Consider the following 17,656-nt stretch of genomic DNA (forward strand, 5'->3'; position numbering starts at 1 on the left):
GAGGTGAATGTGGAAAAAGCCAAAATGGAAAAAAACCTAATGTTCTGAAGCAATGCCAAAAATGTTTCATTCTCCAAAAATCTGAAGGAAAATAAATGTGTTTATCAACAAAGTATTCTCCTTTCCGCCCTCCAAGGCCTCTGCATCGCTAAATTGATCAACTTGAAGCAAAAACTGCATGAGGCTCAAGATTCTATTTCATATTAGTATAAATCCTCAAGGGAGAAAAGAACTAACGCGACCGTCTGGGTGTGCATCTGCTTTACCCCACAGAGATGGCTGCGTTTCCTGGACCAGTGAAGATACTGAAGTCTCTCCCTCTCATTGTTTTTCATTTTGAGAAATTACATCTCTGAAATTTCATGCATGGGTGAATGTACAAATAATAGAAAAATAAGAACAACAGGAAAAAGGAAAGAATTGACAAGGAAAACTCTTTCAGTCTGAGACTCATGGAATTTTCTAGCTAAAAAGACTCAGTTCTGGGGTCTGGGGAGACAGACGGGTCAGTCTGCCAGGAGCTTGCTGAGGACCTGGGTTCCACCTGGAGCCCCCACATAGAAAACAAAAAGGTAATCCAATAGGTCCCGTCCAGCCTGCCCAACTTAACTGCAACCTCAGGTACCACAGAGAGACCTTTCTCAAAAGACAAGGTAGATAGCACCCGATTTCACCAGGTATGATTGCGCACACACACACACACACACACACACACACACACACACACACACACACACTAAAGTTTTCTTTTTCCTATTTTTTTGTTGTATCATTTTGGTTTTGGGGTTTTTTGTTTTAGTTTTTTTGTTTGTTGTCTGTTTGTTTTGGAGGGGACGGTTGGTTTTCTGAGGCAGGGTCTCCCTGTATAATCCTGGCTGTCCTAGAACTCATGATTAGATTAGGCTGGCCTCGAACTCACAGAGATCTGCCTCCCTGGAACTGGGATTAAAGGCCTGTGCCACCATGCCTGGCCCACATTGTTTCTGAGATGATAGCAGCCCCGCTTTCCACAGGCCACAGATGTGGTTCTCTGCAGGAAGCCACCAGAAAGGAAAAGTGGTTTGTGGGGTGATGGAGGCAGTGCTGGTTAGACAGCCACACGGCAGACATGGCTGGAGATGGGCCAACTCGAGCGCTGGTTTAAAGAGGCAACACTTAATCCTGGGTTTGGTTTGGATGAGTCCCAGGGCGCTCTGGTCTGAAGGAGCTGGCTCCTGGCTCAGAGGACATCTCTGTGGAGTGATCTTCTTCCCTTCACCTTGATGTGGGTTCCAGGGATTGAGCGCAGGTCACGCAGGCTTGCACGGCAAGCACCTTTACCCGGTGAGCCATCTTGAGGGCTACTTTTTTTATTAAAGCTCTTTATTTGGGGGGGGGCAGGTCATGTCCCATGGGATCCTTAGGCTTGGTGGCAAGTCTCTACCTTCTGAATCATCTTGTCAGCCCCATCCCCCATTTTGAAAGCTCTTACTGTTTGGGGTATTTTAGATGAATTGATTTTCATATTATGTATATGGGTGTTTTGCCTGCATATTACATATGTACACCATGTGTGCCTGTAGAGGTCAGAAGCGGACGTCAGGAGTTACAAGTGGTTCTGAGCCATCATTAGGGGCTAAGAACCAAATCCAGGGCCTCTACAAGAGCAGTAAGTTCTCTCAACCACTGAACAGTTTAACTGCCCTTATGTTTTGTCGGGGTTTCTTTTTGTTTTGTTTTGGTTTTGTTGTTTATTTTTTGAGAAAAGGTCTCACTGTAGCTCTGGCTGGCCTAGAACTTAGATCTGCCTACCTCTGCCTGCAGAATGCTGCTGCTACATCTGCCTTGTTTTTTTGTTTTGTTTTGTTTTTTTTTTCTTGGTTTTGTTTTTTGTTGTTGTTTGTTCTTTTGGTTTTTGGAGACAGGATCTCTCTGTGTAGCCTTGGCTGTCCTGGACTCACTTTGTAGACCAGGCTGGCCTCCAACTCACAGTGATCCGCTTGCCTCTGCCTCCCAAGTGCTAGGATTAAAGGCGTGTGCCACCACGCCCAGCCTTGTTTTATTTTTTAATGAGATACTAAACGGCTGCTTCTCAGTAGCAACCAGTTGGCAGAGCTTAAAGGTATGGGGCTGGAGAGATGGCTCAGTGGTTAAGAGTGCCACCTTCTCTTCCAAAGGTCCTGAGTTCAATTCCCAGCAACCAATGTGATCTGATGCCCTCTTCTGGCCTGCAGGTGTACATGCAGGCAGAACACTGTGTACATAATAATAAATCTTTAAAAAAAAAAAAAAAGTCCTTGAAAACCCATTAGACACTGCCTGGAATCCAGTGAGCGGGTTCCAGAGGCTCTAGAGAGGGAATGGGGGGTGCATAGACAGGGGTCCCTCAACCTGCCTGCTCATGTCATCACCTCATGCAAAGGCAGGAAGAAGACTTCAGTGTCTGTTTGCACAGCACAGAGGCAGGTGGGAAAGTGTTAAGGAAACCGGTCCTCCTATACTGCTGAGGAGGCTGAAGCAAGAAAAGTCAGTGTCTGGGTTCCTCCCAGACAGAACTGTGCGGTGTGGAAGAGGCCGCTGACTAGTGCTGCGGTAGGATGGAGGGTACTCTGGGCTCCTTTCTCCTCAGGGGGTTGGGGAAGTTAAATTGTTCCTTCAGTCGCCAGAGATATTCTGGAACTGGAGGGTCTGGACCAACCAGGTATTGGGGTGCTGCTCAGAAGCGATGAGAGAGGCTAGGGTGAAAGAAGTCTCTGGACCCTGTATCTGCCATCCTGCATGGCTCCAGCTTTCTGCACCCTGCAACTCCACAAGCCTGTATAGGGCTGGGACTCTAGCTAGAAGGTACTGAGAGGAGGTCTTAAAACCTAGGTGGAGAAACCCGACATGTAGTCTCTCTTCCCAGGGCCTGCTTACCCCAACAAAAGCAGCGTGTGGCTAACCCTGAGTCATCAGGGTTCTTGGAGGGCAGGGGAGGATTCTGGAATAACACGTGTGTGAAAAGAGGCAAATTCATCACGCCTATTTATGTTTGGTTCGTTGGTTCAGTTTTTTTCGAGATAGGGTTTCTCTGTGTAACAGCCCTTGCTGTCCTGGACTTGTTTGTAGACCAGGCTGGCCTTGAACTCACAGAGTTCTGCCTGCCTCTGCCTCCCGAGAGCTGGAATTAAAGGCATGCACTACCAAGCCAGGCTATCATGCCTATTTATATACAAATGCCCACAACACTCCAGATGCCTCTCCTGCCCGAGCCCCTTTCACTGTTGGGAGACACTAGAGAGAACTGTGAGGAACATGTCTATCCCGGGGTGGGAGGGTTGGCTGGAGAATTAGTACTTTGCTTAGGTGCGTTCCAGGATTGGTACCAGGCCCAAGGTCCGTAGAATCACTTACTGGTATGGCCACCAAGGATCGAGGCGGAGGAGCAGGGAGCAGGGGGGCACGGGTTAGGTTGGGGTCGGGGAAAGAGGTGCTCATCGCACTTGTCACAACTCACCACAAGCCGCTCTCCAGAGAACCGGCGACCTCCTAACCTGGAAGAGGGATGCGGAACCGAGGGCGGGCGCCAGCGGGTGTACACGCGCGAGCGGAGGCGGCTTAGGGCGCTAGCCCACGGGCAAGTGCAGAAGGCGCGTGGGCGGGGCTGGGGACCGCCCTGGCGGTCGGGGGCGTGGCGAGGGCAAAGGGGCGCGGCGAGGGCGGGTCGTAGGGCGGCTCAGCAGCCCGCGGGCGTGGCTGGCAGTGGCGCTCAGCTAAGGTAGGGGCGGAGTTCCGCCACGCATTTAAAGCAGGCGCGCCCCTACCCTCGGGGCGCTGGTGAGTCGCCCTGCACCGTGGGGCTGTTCTGAAGCTCTGTAGTCCCTTCCCTGGCTGGCACTCCACGACTCTCAGGCCTGAGCACGCGAGCCGCCGCGGTTTCGGAGCAGACCTCGCGGGTGAGGGCGTGATTTCGGCTGGAAGCTGCCTCGCCGCACGGGTTGCACCCCGGCGCGCCTCGTAGAAGTGTCACCGGCTTCGGCTGCTTGCCCGCGCAGAACGGCGGAGTCGTGGGTGAGAAGCCTGGGCAGCGGCCATACCAGACGTGTGTACCAGCGCCGGCGGAGCAGGCACAGGTGGGCGAGAGGCTGCGCGGGCTTCGCGCCTGCGACGGGGTTCAACCAAAAGAAGTCAGAGTCCCAGAACGCGCGCGCGCGCCAAGGGGCGGTCGGGGACGCCGTGGGCATCCCGTCGTTGTTTGTTCTGTGTTCGCTGTAGTGACACGCCTTCAGCAATTGAACGAAAGATGTAACGTACCCGGCGGGGCGGAGGGTGGAGAGCTAGGAAGTGGACAGGGTGGTTCTGTGTACCCGAATGCGTCCGGACTAGAGTTACGACCCAGCAGAGCTGGGAGTATCCTGCAGCTCACCTGCACGTGGGTGTGGTCTGTTTCCCTTTGCTACCGCCTCGAGTGCCTCTAAATCCTGCCCATCCACTCATTCTCAGGGCTTGCGAGTGTGGACCACATCCCCTTCTCGTGCATAGGACCCCTACTGTAAGCCCTTCCTCGCACAAACATTCCGGATAGTACCTCCAACCTCAGTGTATCCTGTCTACCCATTCTGCCTCCTTTGTTTTCTGATCCAATGACTTCTTTCTGGCATCCCAGGACCCACCATGACACGTTGGGATAGAGGCAGTTGCTGAGTCGGTCCCTGAGTGACCCCTAGGTGATTGATAAGGTTCAGAGAACTACGCTTGAGATGGGCACATGTGTGGCCCCTAGGCACCAGCCTCAGGGAGGGGCTCGTGGACACTCCCCCAGCCCAAAGTGCTGGGCGTGGTTGGGCGGGATCCAGGAAGGAGGCTCTTTCCAGCTGCCTTCCTCCAGAGCTGGATTAGGTTAACTCATAGACGCTTGGGCTAATGAGCTGAGTACTGATGATAATTTGGTGGTGAAATCACCCGAGCAAGTACCCTTCACTCCCTTTGCATCCATAGGCAGCCCCTAGCAGATGGACTAAGGGACTTACTACCTAGAGTAAAACTGGCTTCTCTAGGCACTGCAGAGTCCCCTCTATAGTACTCTGACCCCTGCCTCTTGGCCTAGCATGTGTCCTTAGGAAGGTTGAGGAGCCAGCAAGGATGGGCAGAATTGAAAAGGGCACAGGAGACTGTCCAGGCTGGTCCACAGGGCTGGTGACAATTCTTTGCCTTCTCTTGTAGAACTGTCCTTTGGCCATGTCACAGAATGAACACCTTGAAGACTCTGGTGAATACTTCTCCGGTGTGTATCAGAAATCTCTGGGGAATTCTGCCAGTGCACCTGCCGATGAATGCAGGGCAGGCCTGCTTGTCTGTAGCCCAGTGCTGGCCTGAGTAGCTCCCACCTGTCTGGAAGCTATGTGGCTTACCCAGTCAGCAGCTGATGGGACTGGCCAGAGGCAAGCAACCAGGAGTGCTTGGGAGGCCAGACGGCTACCAACACTGCTTGCTGTTTTCTCCTGTGGTTCACTATTCCAGGGCCTTCGCATCTGGCAAGATTTAGGCTACATGCCATGCATAACTTGAGCCTCGTGTAGTGAGCAACACCTTTAAACCCAGCACTTGGGAGGCAGAGGCAGGCAGATCTACAAAGTGAGTCCAGAGAAACCCTGTCTTGGAAAACCAAAGCCGTGCATGACTTGACTGCTCAGTCTCCGTTCGGTCCTGGAGAGAGAGCTGTAGTCACCCCTGCTTCGACTGTTCCAGCTTCTTTCCCTGCGATTGGCTCCTTGCTAACTATCCATGTCTACTCTTTGTTTCTTTGTTGTTTGTTTTTTGCGCTGGTTGGTTTTTCTGTGTAACTTTAGCTGTCCTGGAACTCACTCCGTAGACCAGGCTGGCCTCGAACTCAGATATCCACCTGTCTCTGTCTCCCAAGGGCTGGAATTAAAGGCATGCGCCGCCACTGCCCGGCTTGTTTCTTTGTTTTGTTTCATATGTTTTTGTTTGAGGAAAAAGTTTCATGTAGCCTAGGCTGGCCTGAAACTCTCCATGTAGCCAAATATGAACTTGAATTTCCAATTACGCCCAAATCTTACGGTGGTGGTACACATGCCTTTAATCCCAGCACTCAGGAGACAGAGGCAGGTGGATCTCTGTGAGTTCAAGGTCAGCCTGGTCCAGGACAGCCAGGGTTTGCTACACAGAGAAACCCTGCCTCAAAAAACAAACAAACAAACAAACAAAAGCAAAAGGTTACAAGTTTGTGCTACCAAGCCAAACTTATGGGGTACTGGAGCTTGAACTCAGGGTTTCACATATGTTAGGTACATATTCTACACATGGAGCTGCATCTTCAGCTTTCCTGTGTTTAATGGCATGACATTTAGGCATCCTGGTAATATGTTTTTACCAAGGCCCGCAGGGCTTGAGGGCTCTGTGTCAGGCTGGCACCCCACTTTGTGGCTGTGCTGTGTAGAATGGCCCGCAGGGACCTAAGGGTCTGAGAGCCAAGGCTAAGAAGAGGCGGGACCCAGGTAGAGACAGATGGTGTGGGAGTGTCAGCAGAAGCAAGGCTGAGACTGGCTGCTGGAGGAGCCAAGTGGATTTTCAACTATTTAGACGGGGTCTCACGTAGCCTAGGCTAGCCTCTAGCTCACCATGTAGCTAAGGATAACTTTGATCCTCTTGCCTTTTCAACAAGCCTGTGCTACCAGGCTCCCCTCCCAGCCCAATACTTTTTGTTTGCTTGCTTGCTTTGTTTTGTTGAAACAGGGTTTCTCTGCATAGCCTTAGCTGTCCTGGACTCGCTTTGTAGACCAGGCTGGCCTCGAACTCACAGTGATCCGCCTGCCTCTGCCTCTCCAGTGCTGAGCCCAAGTACTTTTAAATAAGGGTGAGCTGCATCAAGGAGGGTAGTTGCCGTGTCTTCTACAGTAAAAGCAGGGGAACTAAAGTTCTCCGGGCCTGGGGATGGGATAGGGTGGGGCGAACACCAGGTTCTGAGCTCAGGATATCGAGGTACAAGGCCTGGGATGTTCAGAGGAAGCTGAAGGGGCAGGAGTGGAAATGAGTCAGGGTGAGTCACTGGCAGGTGTAGGCATGCCACTGACCTGTCCTTGTCCCTGTGCAGGTGTTTATCAGTCATCAGTGGGGTCTGGATTACAACGGCCTCATACCTACAAGTGCCCATGGGTGGGAAACTATAGGACAGTCTGAAAAAAGGTTCTGACTGGGCTAGGAGAGAGGTAGAACACTAGGAAGAGGGTGCGAAATGAGCCTAACGGTGACTGTGGAGAGAGAGCCACTCTCTGCTGCCTTACAGGACAAGAGTGGGCATGCCTATGGCCCTAGCTGACTGGCCCAAGGAGAGACAGAAACAGTGTGACTGGCCTGAGGCACCAAGGCCTAGGGGAAAGATTAGAGGCTGCTGGCTCAGGCTGTCATTTTCTTTTTTCCCTTTTTTCCAGGGCTACAGGGAAAGGGGACATTTGCATTTTATATGGAAGCTTTCCTGCTGCATCCTGGGGCATGATGGGAGGTGGACAAGGCTGTCTCACAGGCTTTCTTCTTGCCTCCTGGGTCTTATTCAGCTGCTGAACTGAGTCTCAGCCTTGATGTTCTGCCCTCAGTTTCACCTGCCCTCCCTGGGTGGAGGAGCTAGAAGCCCTGTGCCAATGAGGCAAAGGGGGGGGAGATCATTTGGATCTGCAGCACTTCACCTTCCCTTGGGGTCCCCAGTCTGAGAAATCTGGAAGAGAGCAGTCTTTTTTTGTTTGTTTGTTTGGTTTTGGTTTTCTTTTTTTTGGTTTTACATGCTTATCTTAATCACTGAGCCATCTCTTTTTATATTTTGAAATGGAGGTTGGCCTGGAACTCATAATCCTCCTGCCTCAGAGTCCTGAGTTCTACATTATATAACTCCGTATATAGACCAGGCTGGCCTTGAACTCCTACAGATCTATCTGCCTCTGCTTCCCAAATGCTAGGATTAAATGTGCCGCCTCACCTGGCCTAACATACTGTATTTTAAGCTGAAGGATAAGAATAGTACAGAGGGGGCTGGAGAGATGGCTCAGAGGTTAAGAACACCGCCTGTACTTCTAAAGGTCCTAAGTTCAATTCCCAGCAACTACATGGTGGCTTACAACCATCTATAATGAAATCTGGTGCCCTCTTCTGGCCTGCAAGTATACGTGCAGGGATAATAAGTAAATAAATCTTAAAAAAATAAAAATAAATAAAAAAATAAATAAAAGAATAGTACAGAATCCTGGCTCTTAAAGCTGAAAAAATGGTACAAAAGATCACTGGACAGAGCCGGGCTGGTGGTGCATGCTTTAATCTCAGCACTCGAGGCAGAGGCAGGTGGATCGCTGTGAGTTCAAGGCCAGCCTGGTCTACAAAGCTAGTCTAGGACAGCCAGGGCTACACAGAGAGACCCTGGGCAGAGGCTTCCGCTCTCTGCCAACTGCCACGCTCTGAGTGGGGCCAGGCAGGACCTGCCTCTCTGACTGGTGGGAGGCCTCTTCTCATCACGTAAGAGATGAGGCAGGGTCCACATGCCTTGAGCTTAGAGCCCCTCCTTATGGTAGCAATGATGGACGGTCTCTCCTGGTGACAGCTGGCACTCTGGGATACTTCAAAAACGACATGGAGGACACCCCTGAAGTTCAAGAAGACTGCCTCGGGGACGAGGTCTTTGACACCGTCAACTCCTCCATTGTGTCTGGCGAGAGCATCCGCTTTTTTGTCAATGTCAACCTTGAAGTGCAGCCCTCCAAATCTGGTATGGGGGCTGCAGGTGGGCCTGCTCTGCTAAGGAGCTCTGAAGAGGTGGGAAAGCATACTGAGCTCTCTTCCCACTTCTCCAGACATGGAAGCTGCAACTGGTGGCTGTGTGCTGCTACACACCTCCCGCAAGGTGAGGCACATCCTGCATGGGGGTTGGGGGTGGGGTGGGCAGGAGGGGTCAAGAGAGCTGATTTCCCTCCTTTCTGCTATGCTGTCTCCACGTTCCTGGGACTTTTCTCACAGATACAGTTCCTAGTGGGCAGGGATATTCATAGACCATCATAGAGGGCAGGTCGGGACAATAAAGACAGGGGTTGAACTTAGAGGCCCGTGTGGTTCTGTGCCCGGGGATCCCTACAGTATCTGAAGCTAAAGAACTTCGAGGAAGAAGTCCGTGCACACCGGGACCTGGATGGCTTCCTGGCACAGGCCAGCATCATCCTGAATGAGACCGCTACCTCGCTGGACGATGTGCTCCGGATGATGCTAAACCGCTTCGCCCAGGACCCCAACCATGCAGAACCCGACTGTGACCTAGACCTACTCATGGCTAAGCTTTTTACAGATGCTGGGGCCCCCATGGAGAGCAAAGGTTAGGCTGCCCCTCCTGCCCCCGCCCCTTGCCCTGGCATGTGTCGGGGTAGCTGGAACAGCTGACTCCCCTGTTTCCTCTGTCCTCAGTCCACCTGCTGTCAGATACCATCCAAGGAGTCACCGCCACTGTGAGAGGGGTGCAGTACCAGCAGTCATGGCTCTGCATCATGTGAGTTGCATCCCTGTGACCACCGCACCTGCTCCCCTACTGTCATCCCAGAGCTAGCCCAGGCATCTCATGTCCCTGGAGAGGCTGGCCTTCACACAGGGACACAACTGTGGTGGCACCTCCAATTTGGAAAAAAGAGAATGCTAGCATTCTGTCCCATCTGGTTGGTTGGCTAGTTGGTTGGTTTGTGCACGTGGGTGTTGTGTATACATGTGTGTGTGTGTATATATATGTGTGTGTGTGTGTGTGTGTGTGTGTGTGTGTGTGTGTGCACCACATGCATGCCACAGATGTCAGAGTTCCTTGTCATGAGCCGCCATATAGGCACTGGGAATTGAACTCTGCTCCTCTTCAAGAGCAGCCAGTGCTCTTTACTGCTAAGCCATCCTTCCAGCCCCCATGTGGTCTTTTTGTTTTCCCCTGGTAACCTCTGTCACAGGCTCTGCAGGGTGGCAGGAGTGTCTCTTGTCTGAGGGTGTTAACTGTCCCTTTGCTCGTCTGTCCTGACGCAGCTGTACCATGAAGGCCCTACAGAAGCGGCATGTGTGTATCAGTCGCCTGGTTCGACCGCAGAACTGGGGGGAGAACTCGTGTGAGGTTCGCTTTGTCATCCTGGTGCTGGCCCCACCCAAGATGGTGAGTTTCGGTCTTTGGGTGCCCTGTGAGGCAGATGCCCAGGGTGTTCTATCCTCTCCTTGGATGCAGGCCTCCTCCTGCCTGCTCTTCCTCTCTGTCTGTTTATTAGAGATGCTCTTGGAAAGTCCCCATTGCATCTGCATTTCCCTGAAAATGCCTGAAAGGGTGGCTTTCCTGTGGAAAAGAAATGCTTTTTACAGTTCCTGATTCAGGTGGCTGGCAGTGTAGATAGGCGGCAAGGCATGTGCTCTGCTCAGCATTTACAAGGCCGTGGGTTCAAATCCCAACATAATGACTGTATGCATTGGGACCTTCACTCCTATGCTATGTTATGCTATGCTGTGCTGTACTGTACTGTACTGTACTGTACTATACTATACAACCTGGGCAAGGAACCCTACTTTTGTCGGGGTTGAAACTGGTCCAGTCTGGATGTTCTCCCAGTAAGGAAAAGGTCTAAAATCCTGAATAGGGAACTATAAGCCCCCTGCCCAAAGCCACAGAAGAGCCTTAATATTTAAGCTTTCATTTATTTAGCTCTTTGTTTCTCCTCACGCTGGGGATGAACCTCAGAGCCCTCGTGAACACACAGCTGGCCTGGCGCTCTAACCGTGACCCACACTGCTACCCTCTGATAGCTCTCCTGAAACAGATTGGAAGCTGGCTTTGACCTCTGGATCCCAGGGCTGGGATTATAGGCCTTCTCCCATGACATCTGCCTACCTTTCTTTCTTTTTAATTTCTTTTAAATTTTTAAAAATTTGTTTTATGTGCATTGGTGTTCTGTTTGCATTCATGTCTATGTGAGGGTGTCAGATCCCCCGGAACTGGAGTCACACACAGACAGCTGTGTGCTACCATGTGGTTGCTGGGAATTGAACCCAGGTCCTCTGGAAGAGCAGTCAGTGCCCTTAACCACTGAGCCATCTCTCCAGCCCCCACTGCATGCACTTTTCATTAGCTTTTTGATGACTCAGCCAGCTGCCTTTTCGGATTGATTTATTTATTTATGTTTTTCAAGACAGGGTTTCTTTTTTGTGGGTTTTGTTTTTTTGTTTTTTGTTTTTTGAGACAGGGTTTCTCTGTGTAGCCTTGGCTGTCCTGGACTCCCTTTGTAGACCAGGCTGGCCTCGAACTCACAGCGATCCACCTGCTTCTGCCTCCCAGGTGCTGGGATTAAAAGCATGCGCCACATCTGGCTCCCTTTTCCAAATTCTTTAGGTGCCAGGAATTGGGGGTGGGGGTGGGGTGGGGGGAGGGGCCTTCCCTACCAGTAGTCCTATAGATATGCAGCCTATAATATGCCTGTGCAGTGTGGCCAGAACAGTTGGAAGCAGCCATCCTAGCCTTAGTGCCTACATCGCCTTGAGGAAGTCATGCGGCACCTAGCCTGGAGGGCGCTCAGGAACACAGTAGGCGCAGACCCGACTGTTGCTCGGAGTCTGACCCAGAATCCTCCTGGCTCTTGGGCTAGGGAGTGAACAAGCCACGTGTTAGTTGTCACTGTGATGGGTAACTCAGAGAACCAGCTCGAAGGAGAGAAGGCCGGCTTCCGCTCAGGGTTTCGGCCCATGGCTGGCTGGCTTCATGGCTTTGGAGTGGAAGACGGAGATGGGAAGTGCTACCGCAGGGGAGTAGCCCCAATGACCTCATGGCAACCAAGAAGCAGAGAGAATGAGGAGAGGCCGTGGCTGTGGCTGGGTAGCAGCAGCTGGCACAGCATACATGAGGCTCTAAGTTTGATCCCAGCACCTCATAAAAGTTAGTGGGGAAGGGCCCTGGGATTAGACATGCCCTTCTAAGGAGTACTTCCAAGATCCAACTTCCTCAGACCAGGCCTACATTCTCCTTGCCACAGCTTCTCAGTAATGCCAGGAAGTTGTAACTGTCGGTGTGTGAATCCACCAGTGAGGTAGAGCACTCAGAACCCAGTTAGATGAGGAAGCTGAGGGTGGGGGTGGGGGGTGGGGGTCAAGCTTTCATTTTATACCTAAACTTTAACCCTTGACCATCAGGTAAGAGAATGAGATCTAATGGGCCTGGACCCCTTTCAGACAAACCGGAAGACACCTGGGCCTACTGAGATGGCTAAAGGCGTGTCAAGCTCCACTGCGGCTTCTTGTCAGTGCTCAAAGCTTTTTCTTGTTTAGAACAATGCTAACGTCTAAGTTATAAGAAAAGCACTAAGCCAGGCATAGTGGCTCATTGCCCGTAATCTCAACCCTTGGGAAGCTGAGGTATGGAGAATTGCCGTGGTTCTAGGCCAGCCTGGTCTACAGAGTGCGGCCCTATCTCAACCAAACCACCGCACCGTCTTCTGCCCCCCAGAAAAGCACCAAAACTGCGATGGAGGTGGCGCGCACGTTTGCCACCATGTTCTCAGACATCACCTTCCGCCAGAAGCTCCTGAAGACCCACACTGAGGAAGAATTTAAGGAGGCTCTGGTGCATCAGAGACAGCAGCTCACCATGATGATGCCAAGAGCAACAGGCCACAGCATGAGCTCCCTCCATACTCACAGACACCCTCAGGTACAGAATCAGAGGTGCTGTGGTGGTGGTGGGGTGGGGGGCACGGGCCAACCAGGGTTAACCAGTTCTCTCTTTTCTCCCAGCCCCCAAAATGCAAGGACTTTTTCCCTTTCGGAAAAGGCATCTGGACGGACATCATGCGCAGGTTCCCTGTGTACCCCCTGGACTTTACCGACGGTATGTGCCCACCCAGAGCTCAGCCTTTCAGGCCGTGAGGTCGTGTGTGCCCGTCCTGCATCTCCAGCAAATGCTGTCTGTCCTGCATCCCTTAGGCATCATTGGGAAAGGCAAGACAGTGGGCAAGTACGTCACCACCACGCTCTTCCTCTACTTCGCCTGCCTTCTACCGACGATTGCTTTTGGATCCCTCAATGATGAGAACACAAATGGCGCCATCGGTGAGGAGCCGGGGCGGGGGGGGGGGGGAGGGGGGAGGGGGGTGCCGGGGCGGCGGGGGGCACGGGGAGCGGTAGGGATGTGCCAGGCAAGACCTTGGGCTGTGGTGACCCCTGACCTTACCACCTCCACAGATGTGCAGAAGACCATAGCTGGGCAGAGCATCGGAGGCCTCTTGTATGCACTGTTCTCCGGGCAGCCGCTGGTGATCCTGCTGACTACGGCACCCTTGGCCATCTACATCCAGGGTGCGGTGGGGTAGAGATGGGAGACGGTAGCAAGGTCCCGGAGCCCAGCTGGGGCTCTAACTGCACATCCTCCCCTGTTGTCTACAGTGATTCGAGTCATTTGTGATGACTACAGCCTGGACTTCAACTCCTTCTACGCGTGGACGGGCCTGTGGAACAGTTTCTTCCTCGCGCTTTACGCCTTCCTCAACCTCAGCCTGCTTATGAATCTCTTTAAGAGGTGACAGGTCCTGGGCTGTTGGGTCTGGGGATGTGGGGGTCGGCTTCATGCCAAGGCTCTGGTAACCCCAGGATAGTGTGCCCTGCCGTGAGCTTATTAGGAATGGCCCCATGGGGGAGCACTGGGTCCATGGGGTCAGCCCATGTAGGAACTCAGAAAAGCCTTCTTTCTCGTCAATAATGACCCGTACACACCTTGCGGCTTATCGCCCTCTGCAGGTCAACAGAGGAAATCATCGCCCTCTTCATCTCCATCACATTTGTGCTGGACGCTGTCAAGGGCATGGTCAAAAGTGAGTACAAGTCGGGCGTGGCAGTGCATGACTTTGATCCTGTCACTCGGGAGGCAGAGGCAGGTGGATCACTGTGAGTTGGAGGCCAGCCTGGTCTACAAAGCGAGTCCAGGACAGTCAAGGCTACACAGAGAAGCCCTGTCTTGAAAAACCAAAACCAACCAATCAACCAAATGAACAAAAAACTGTGTACAGACCCTGAGAGGGATCTGCTTGGGGCCGGGAGGGGTGCTCTCAGCTGTGACCTGATGGGGCCAAGAAGGCATCGAGCTAAAGTTGCTCTTCCCATGGCCAGAGATGCTGTAGGAGCTGTGGCTGGCACAGAGCAGCAGCACCATGGACTGCTGAAGGGAAGTAGCTTCTCCAAGAAAAACCAAAGAGGGGGCCAGGCACTGGGCCAGGCGTGATGGGTATCAGATATAGCAGAGAGGCAGACTTGGGAGACAGAAAAGATAGGCAGGCAGGTGGTAGCTCCTGGTCACTGAGAAGTTCAGAATTCTCCCCCTCCCTTCTGTCTCCCCTTAGAAGCCCCCCCCCCTTGTGTATGCCCACACTTCTTTAGGCATCCCCACCTCCCGTAGGACCCCCCTTCAGCCTATATCTGTACGGAAGCTAGGCTCCAACCTCCCAGATCCCCGATGGCTTAGGCCTGGTGACCTGTCCCACAGTCTTCTGGAAGTATTACTACGGTCACCACTACCACACAAAAAGGGCTTCATCCCTGGCAAGCTTGATGGACGTTGGCAGAAGCCCCAACGCCAGCCTCCACCCTGCACTCAACACCAGCCTCTTGGCCAGCCCCATAGAGATGGCCACAGCCAGCGGCGGCAGCGGTGGCGGCAGCACACACTCAGGCCAGGCGACAGCCGTGCTCAGCCTCCTCATCATGCTGGGCACTCTCTGGCTGGGCTACACCCTCTACCAGTTCAAGAAAAGGTAAGGGCCAGGGAGTGGGGGGCGGGCGGTGGTGGCGCACACCTTTAATCCCAGCACTCGGGAGGCAGAAGCAGGAGGATCTCTGTGAGTTCCAAGCCAGCCTAGTCTACAAAGTGAGTCTAGGACAGCCAGGGCTACACAGAGAATCCCTGTCTCAGCAAACAAAGATGAAGGAGTACCTTTGAACCCATCGGCGCCAGAAGCAGGAGGATGCCAAGTTTGATGCCAGGCTAAGCTGTATAGACTCTAACTCAAGGCCTCCTCAAGGGGCTGGAGAGATGGCACAGAGGTTAAGAGCACTGGCTGTTCTTCCAAAGGTCCAGGGTTCAATTCCCAACAACCATATGGTGGCTCACAACCATCAACAGTGAATCTGGTGCCCTCTTGTGGCATCTAGGCATACTTGCAGGTAGAATAGTGTATAAATAATAAACAAATAAATCCTTTTAAAAACAAAAACAACAACCTCCTCAAAAGAAGGCTGCCCATGGGTTGGGGGTACGGGCCAGCCAGCTCCCAGGCCACGCTGACGTGCGCATCATTTCCAGCCCCTACCTGCACCCCTGTGTGCGTGAGACCCTGTCTGACTGTGCCCTGCCCATCGCTGTGCTCTCCTTCTCCCTCATCAGCTCCTATGGCTTCCGGGAAATTGAAAGTGAGTTGGGGGCAAGGCGCGGTGTGGCGCACGCCTTTAATCCCAGCAAGCCCTTGGGAGGCAGAGGCAGACGGTCTGGCTCTGTTAGTTCGAGACTGGTCTGGTCTATAAAGAGTCCAGGACAACACAGGGCTGTCTCAAAAAAAAAAACAAAAAACAAAAGCGGGCGTGGGGGGTGGGGTGGGAAATAGGAGAGAGTGGAATGGAGAGGGCAGGAGGATGAGCTGGGGATGGGATGGGTGGCTTTGCTCCCTGGGAGCTGGGCCAAGCCTTGTCCCGTATTGCAGTGAGCAAGTTCCGCTACAATCCCAGCGAGAGCCTTTTTGAGGTGGCCCAGATGCGCTCTCTGTCCTTCAAGGCCGTCGTCAGCGCCATGGGTCTTGGTTTCCTGCTCTCCTTGCTTTTCTTCATTGAGCAGAACCTGGTGGCTGCCCTAGTCAATGCGCCGGAGAACAGGTACTGAGGGCTGTGGGAGGGGGAGGGGGCGGGGTCTGACTTCTGACAGCCAATGGGACTCCTCAGTCCATGTGCGCTCACCTCCCTCAGGCTGGTGAAGGGCACTGCCTATCACTGGGACCTCCTGCTCCTTGCCATCATCAACACGGGGCTGTCTCTGTTTGGGCTACCCTGGATCCACGCCGCGTATCCCCACTCCCCTCTGCATGTGCGGGCCCTGGCCTTAGTGGAGGAACGTGTGGAGAATGGACACATTTATGAGACGTGAGTAGGAGTGGGCCCTGGAGTTTTGGGGCAAGAGCCAGATGGCGCTCAAGGACCGAGGACACAGCCTTAGGCTGCATATGACCTAGGGAGGCGTGGGACTTAGAGACCAAGGGCTTGGAGGCAGTGCGGCCCTAGCTCCCGCCGTCCTCCTGCCCCTCCTCCCCCCACCCCCGACAGGATCGTGGATGTTAAGGAGACACGGCTGACCGCGCTGGGTGCCAGCATCCTAGTGGGCCTCTCCCTGCTGCTGCTGCCCTTCCCACTGCAGTGGATCCCCAAGCCTGTGCTTTATGGCCTCTTCCTCTACATCGCGCTCACCTCCCTGGACGGCAACCAGCTCTTCTCGCGTGTGGCCCTGCTGCTCAAGGAGCAGGTGGGTACCTGGGCCAGGGGCGGGCTGTGAGGACACAGCCATCCCTGACTACCTGCTTGCTGCTCCCCCACAGACGTCATACCCGCCCACACACTACATCCGGAGGGTACCCCAGCGGAAGATCCACTACTTCACGGGCCTGCAGATTCTGCAGCTGCTGCTGCTCTGCGCCTTCGGCGTGAGCTCCCTGCCGTACATGAAGATGGTCTTCCCCCTCATCATGATCGCCATGATCCCGATTCGGTATGACCAGGCTGGGCAGCTGTCAGGAGGGCTCAGCCCGGGGGGTGGGGGTGGGGGCCCGGGCTCAGTGGATGCTGCGATGACCACCCACCGCTCAGCTTGCGTCTCCCCTCTCTCCACTCCGCAGCTACAATCTGCTACCCCGAATCATTGAAGCCAAGTACTTGGATGTCATGGACGCTGAGCACAGGCCCTGACCGGCACCACCCTCCCCACCCTCCAGGCCTGCTCTGTGGCAACGCATGGGGAGGGGGGTGAGCTGGCCGTGGCTCGGGTCCATCTTTTCATTGCTGTTTTGTGGCCTAAAACCCCCTGGCATTGCGGGTTTTCAGTGATGTGTGCTCACTCGTTACTCCATGAACAGTTTGGAGTCAGGAAGGTTGCCAGGGTGAGGGCTAAGAAGAGTGGTTATTCTTTTGATAAAAGAGTCGATGCCCAGGAGAGAACCCATTTCCTTGATTGTGTAAGGAATTCACAATGTGCACGTGAGTGAATAAAAGCTTATTTCTATGCTTTAACGCGCGCTCCTTGCTCCTCTCCCAGACTCTGGGAGGAGGAAACACACCCACCGGGAGAATAAAAGGGACCAATATTGAATCAATATGCTGTCATCTCCAGCAGTGGCCAGCTGTGAAAGACAAGCCAGACATCTATGTGGCCCTCCCTGTTGAGAGGTCACTGCAAGGGATGTATTCTGGGAACAAAGAACCAGAGGAGACAGGGTTTGGGTACAGCAAGGTGCTGTGTGGTGAAGGAAAAAAGTGGCTGCAGGATATGGCTAGGGGTGAGGACAGGCATCCCCTGCGCAGGCCAGCGAATCACTGAACCCTTTGGTCATTCCTCTATCTCTGGCACACTGTTGCTGTTGGCAAGTCTTGACCACCCAAAAAAAAAAAAAAAAAAAAA

At 53.2% G+C, this 17,656-nt stretch overlaps 1 protein-coding gene across 1 annotated transcript; it reads left to right on the forward strand.

Moving 5' to 3' along the window:
* Positions 1–3,781: 3,781 nt before the first annotated feature.
* On the forward strand, positions 3,782–17,268 carry SLC4A11 (solute carrier family 4 member 11). Its single transcript, XM_084776338.1, has 20 exons — positions 3,782–4,091; positions 5,182–5,242; positions 8,564–8,728; positions 8,814–8,863; positions 9,094–9,325; positions 9,415–9,496; positions 10,009–10,132; positions 12,461–12,664; positions 12,748–12,841; positions 12,937–13,062; positions 13,195–13,308; positions 13,396–13,528; positions 13,747–13,820; positions 14,489–14,756; positions 15,305–15,411; positions 15,699–15,867; positions 15,958–16,131; positions 16,312–16,507; positions 16,581–16,750; positions 16,878–17,268. The coding sequence occupies exons 2-20, from the start codon at positions 5,197–5,199 to the stop codon at positions 16,945–16,947; spliced, it is 2,598 nt and encodes an 865-aa protein (XP_084632464.1). The 5' UTR covers positions 3,782–4,091; positions 5,182–5,196; the 3' UTR covers positions 16,948–17,268.
* Positions 17,269–17,656: the final 388 nt, after the last annotated feature.

This window comes from Acomys minous (genome assembly GCF_964271855.1).
Source record: "Acomys minous genome assembly, chromosome: 3".
Lineage (NCBI taxonomy): Eukaryota > Metazoa > Chordata > Mammalia > Rodentia > Muridae > Acomys > Acomys minous.

What these genes read in the sequence shown, in the direction of transcription:
- SLC4A11 (XM_084776338.1), top strand. Translation starts at nt 5,197, where the DNA reads ATGTCACAGAATGAACACCTTGAAGACTCTGGTGAATACTTCTCCG. An exon ending in GTCAATGCGCCGGAGAACAG is followed by an intron (nt 15,868 to 15,957) that starts GTACTGAGGGCT and finishes CACCTCCCTCAG; the next exon opens with GCTGGTGAAGGGCACTGCCT. An exon ending in ATCGCCATGATCCCGATTCG is followed by an intron (nt 16,751 to 16,877) that starts GTATGACCAGGC and finishes TCCACTCCGCAG; the next exon opens with CTACAATCTGCTACCCCGAA.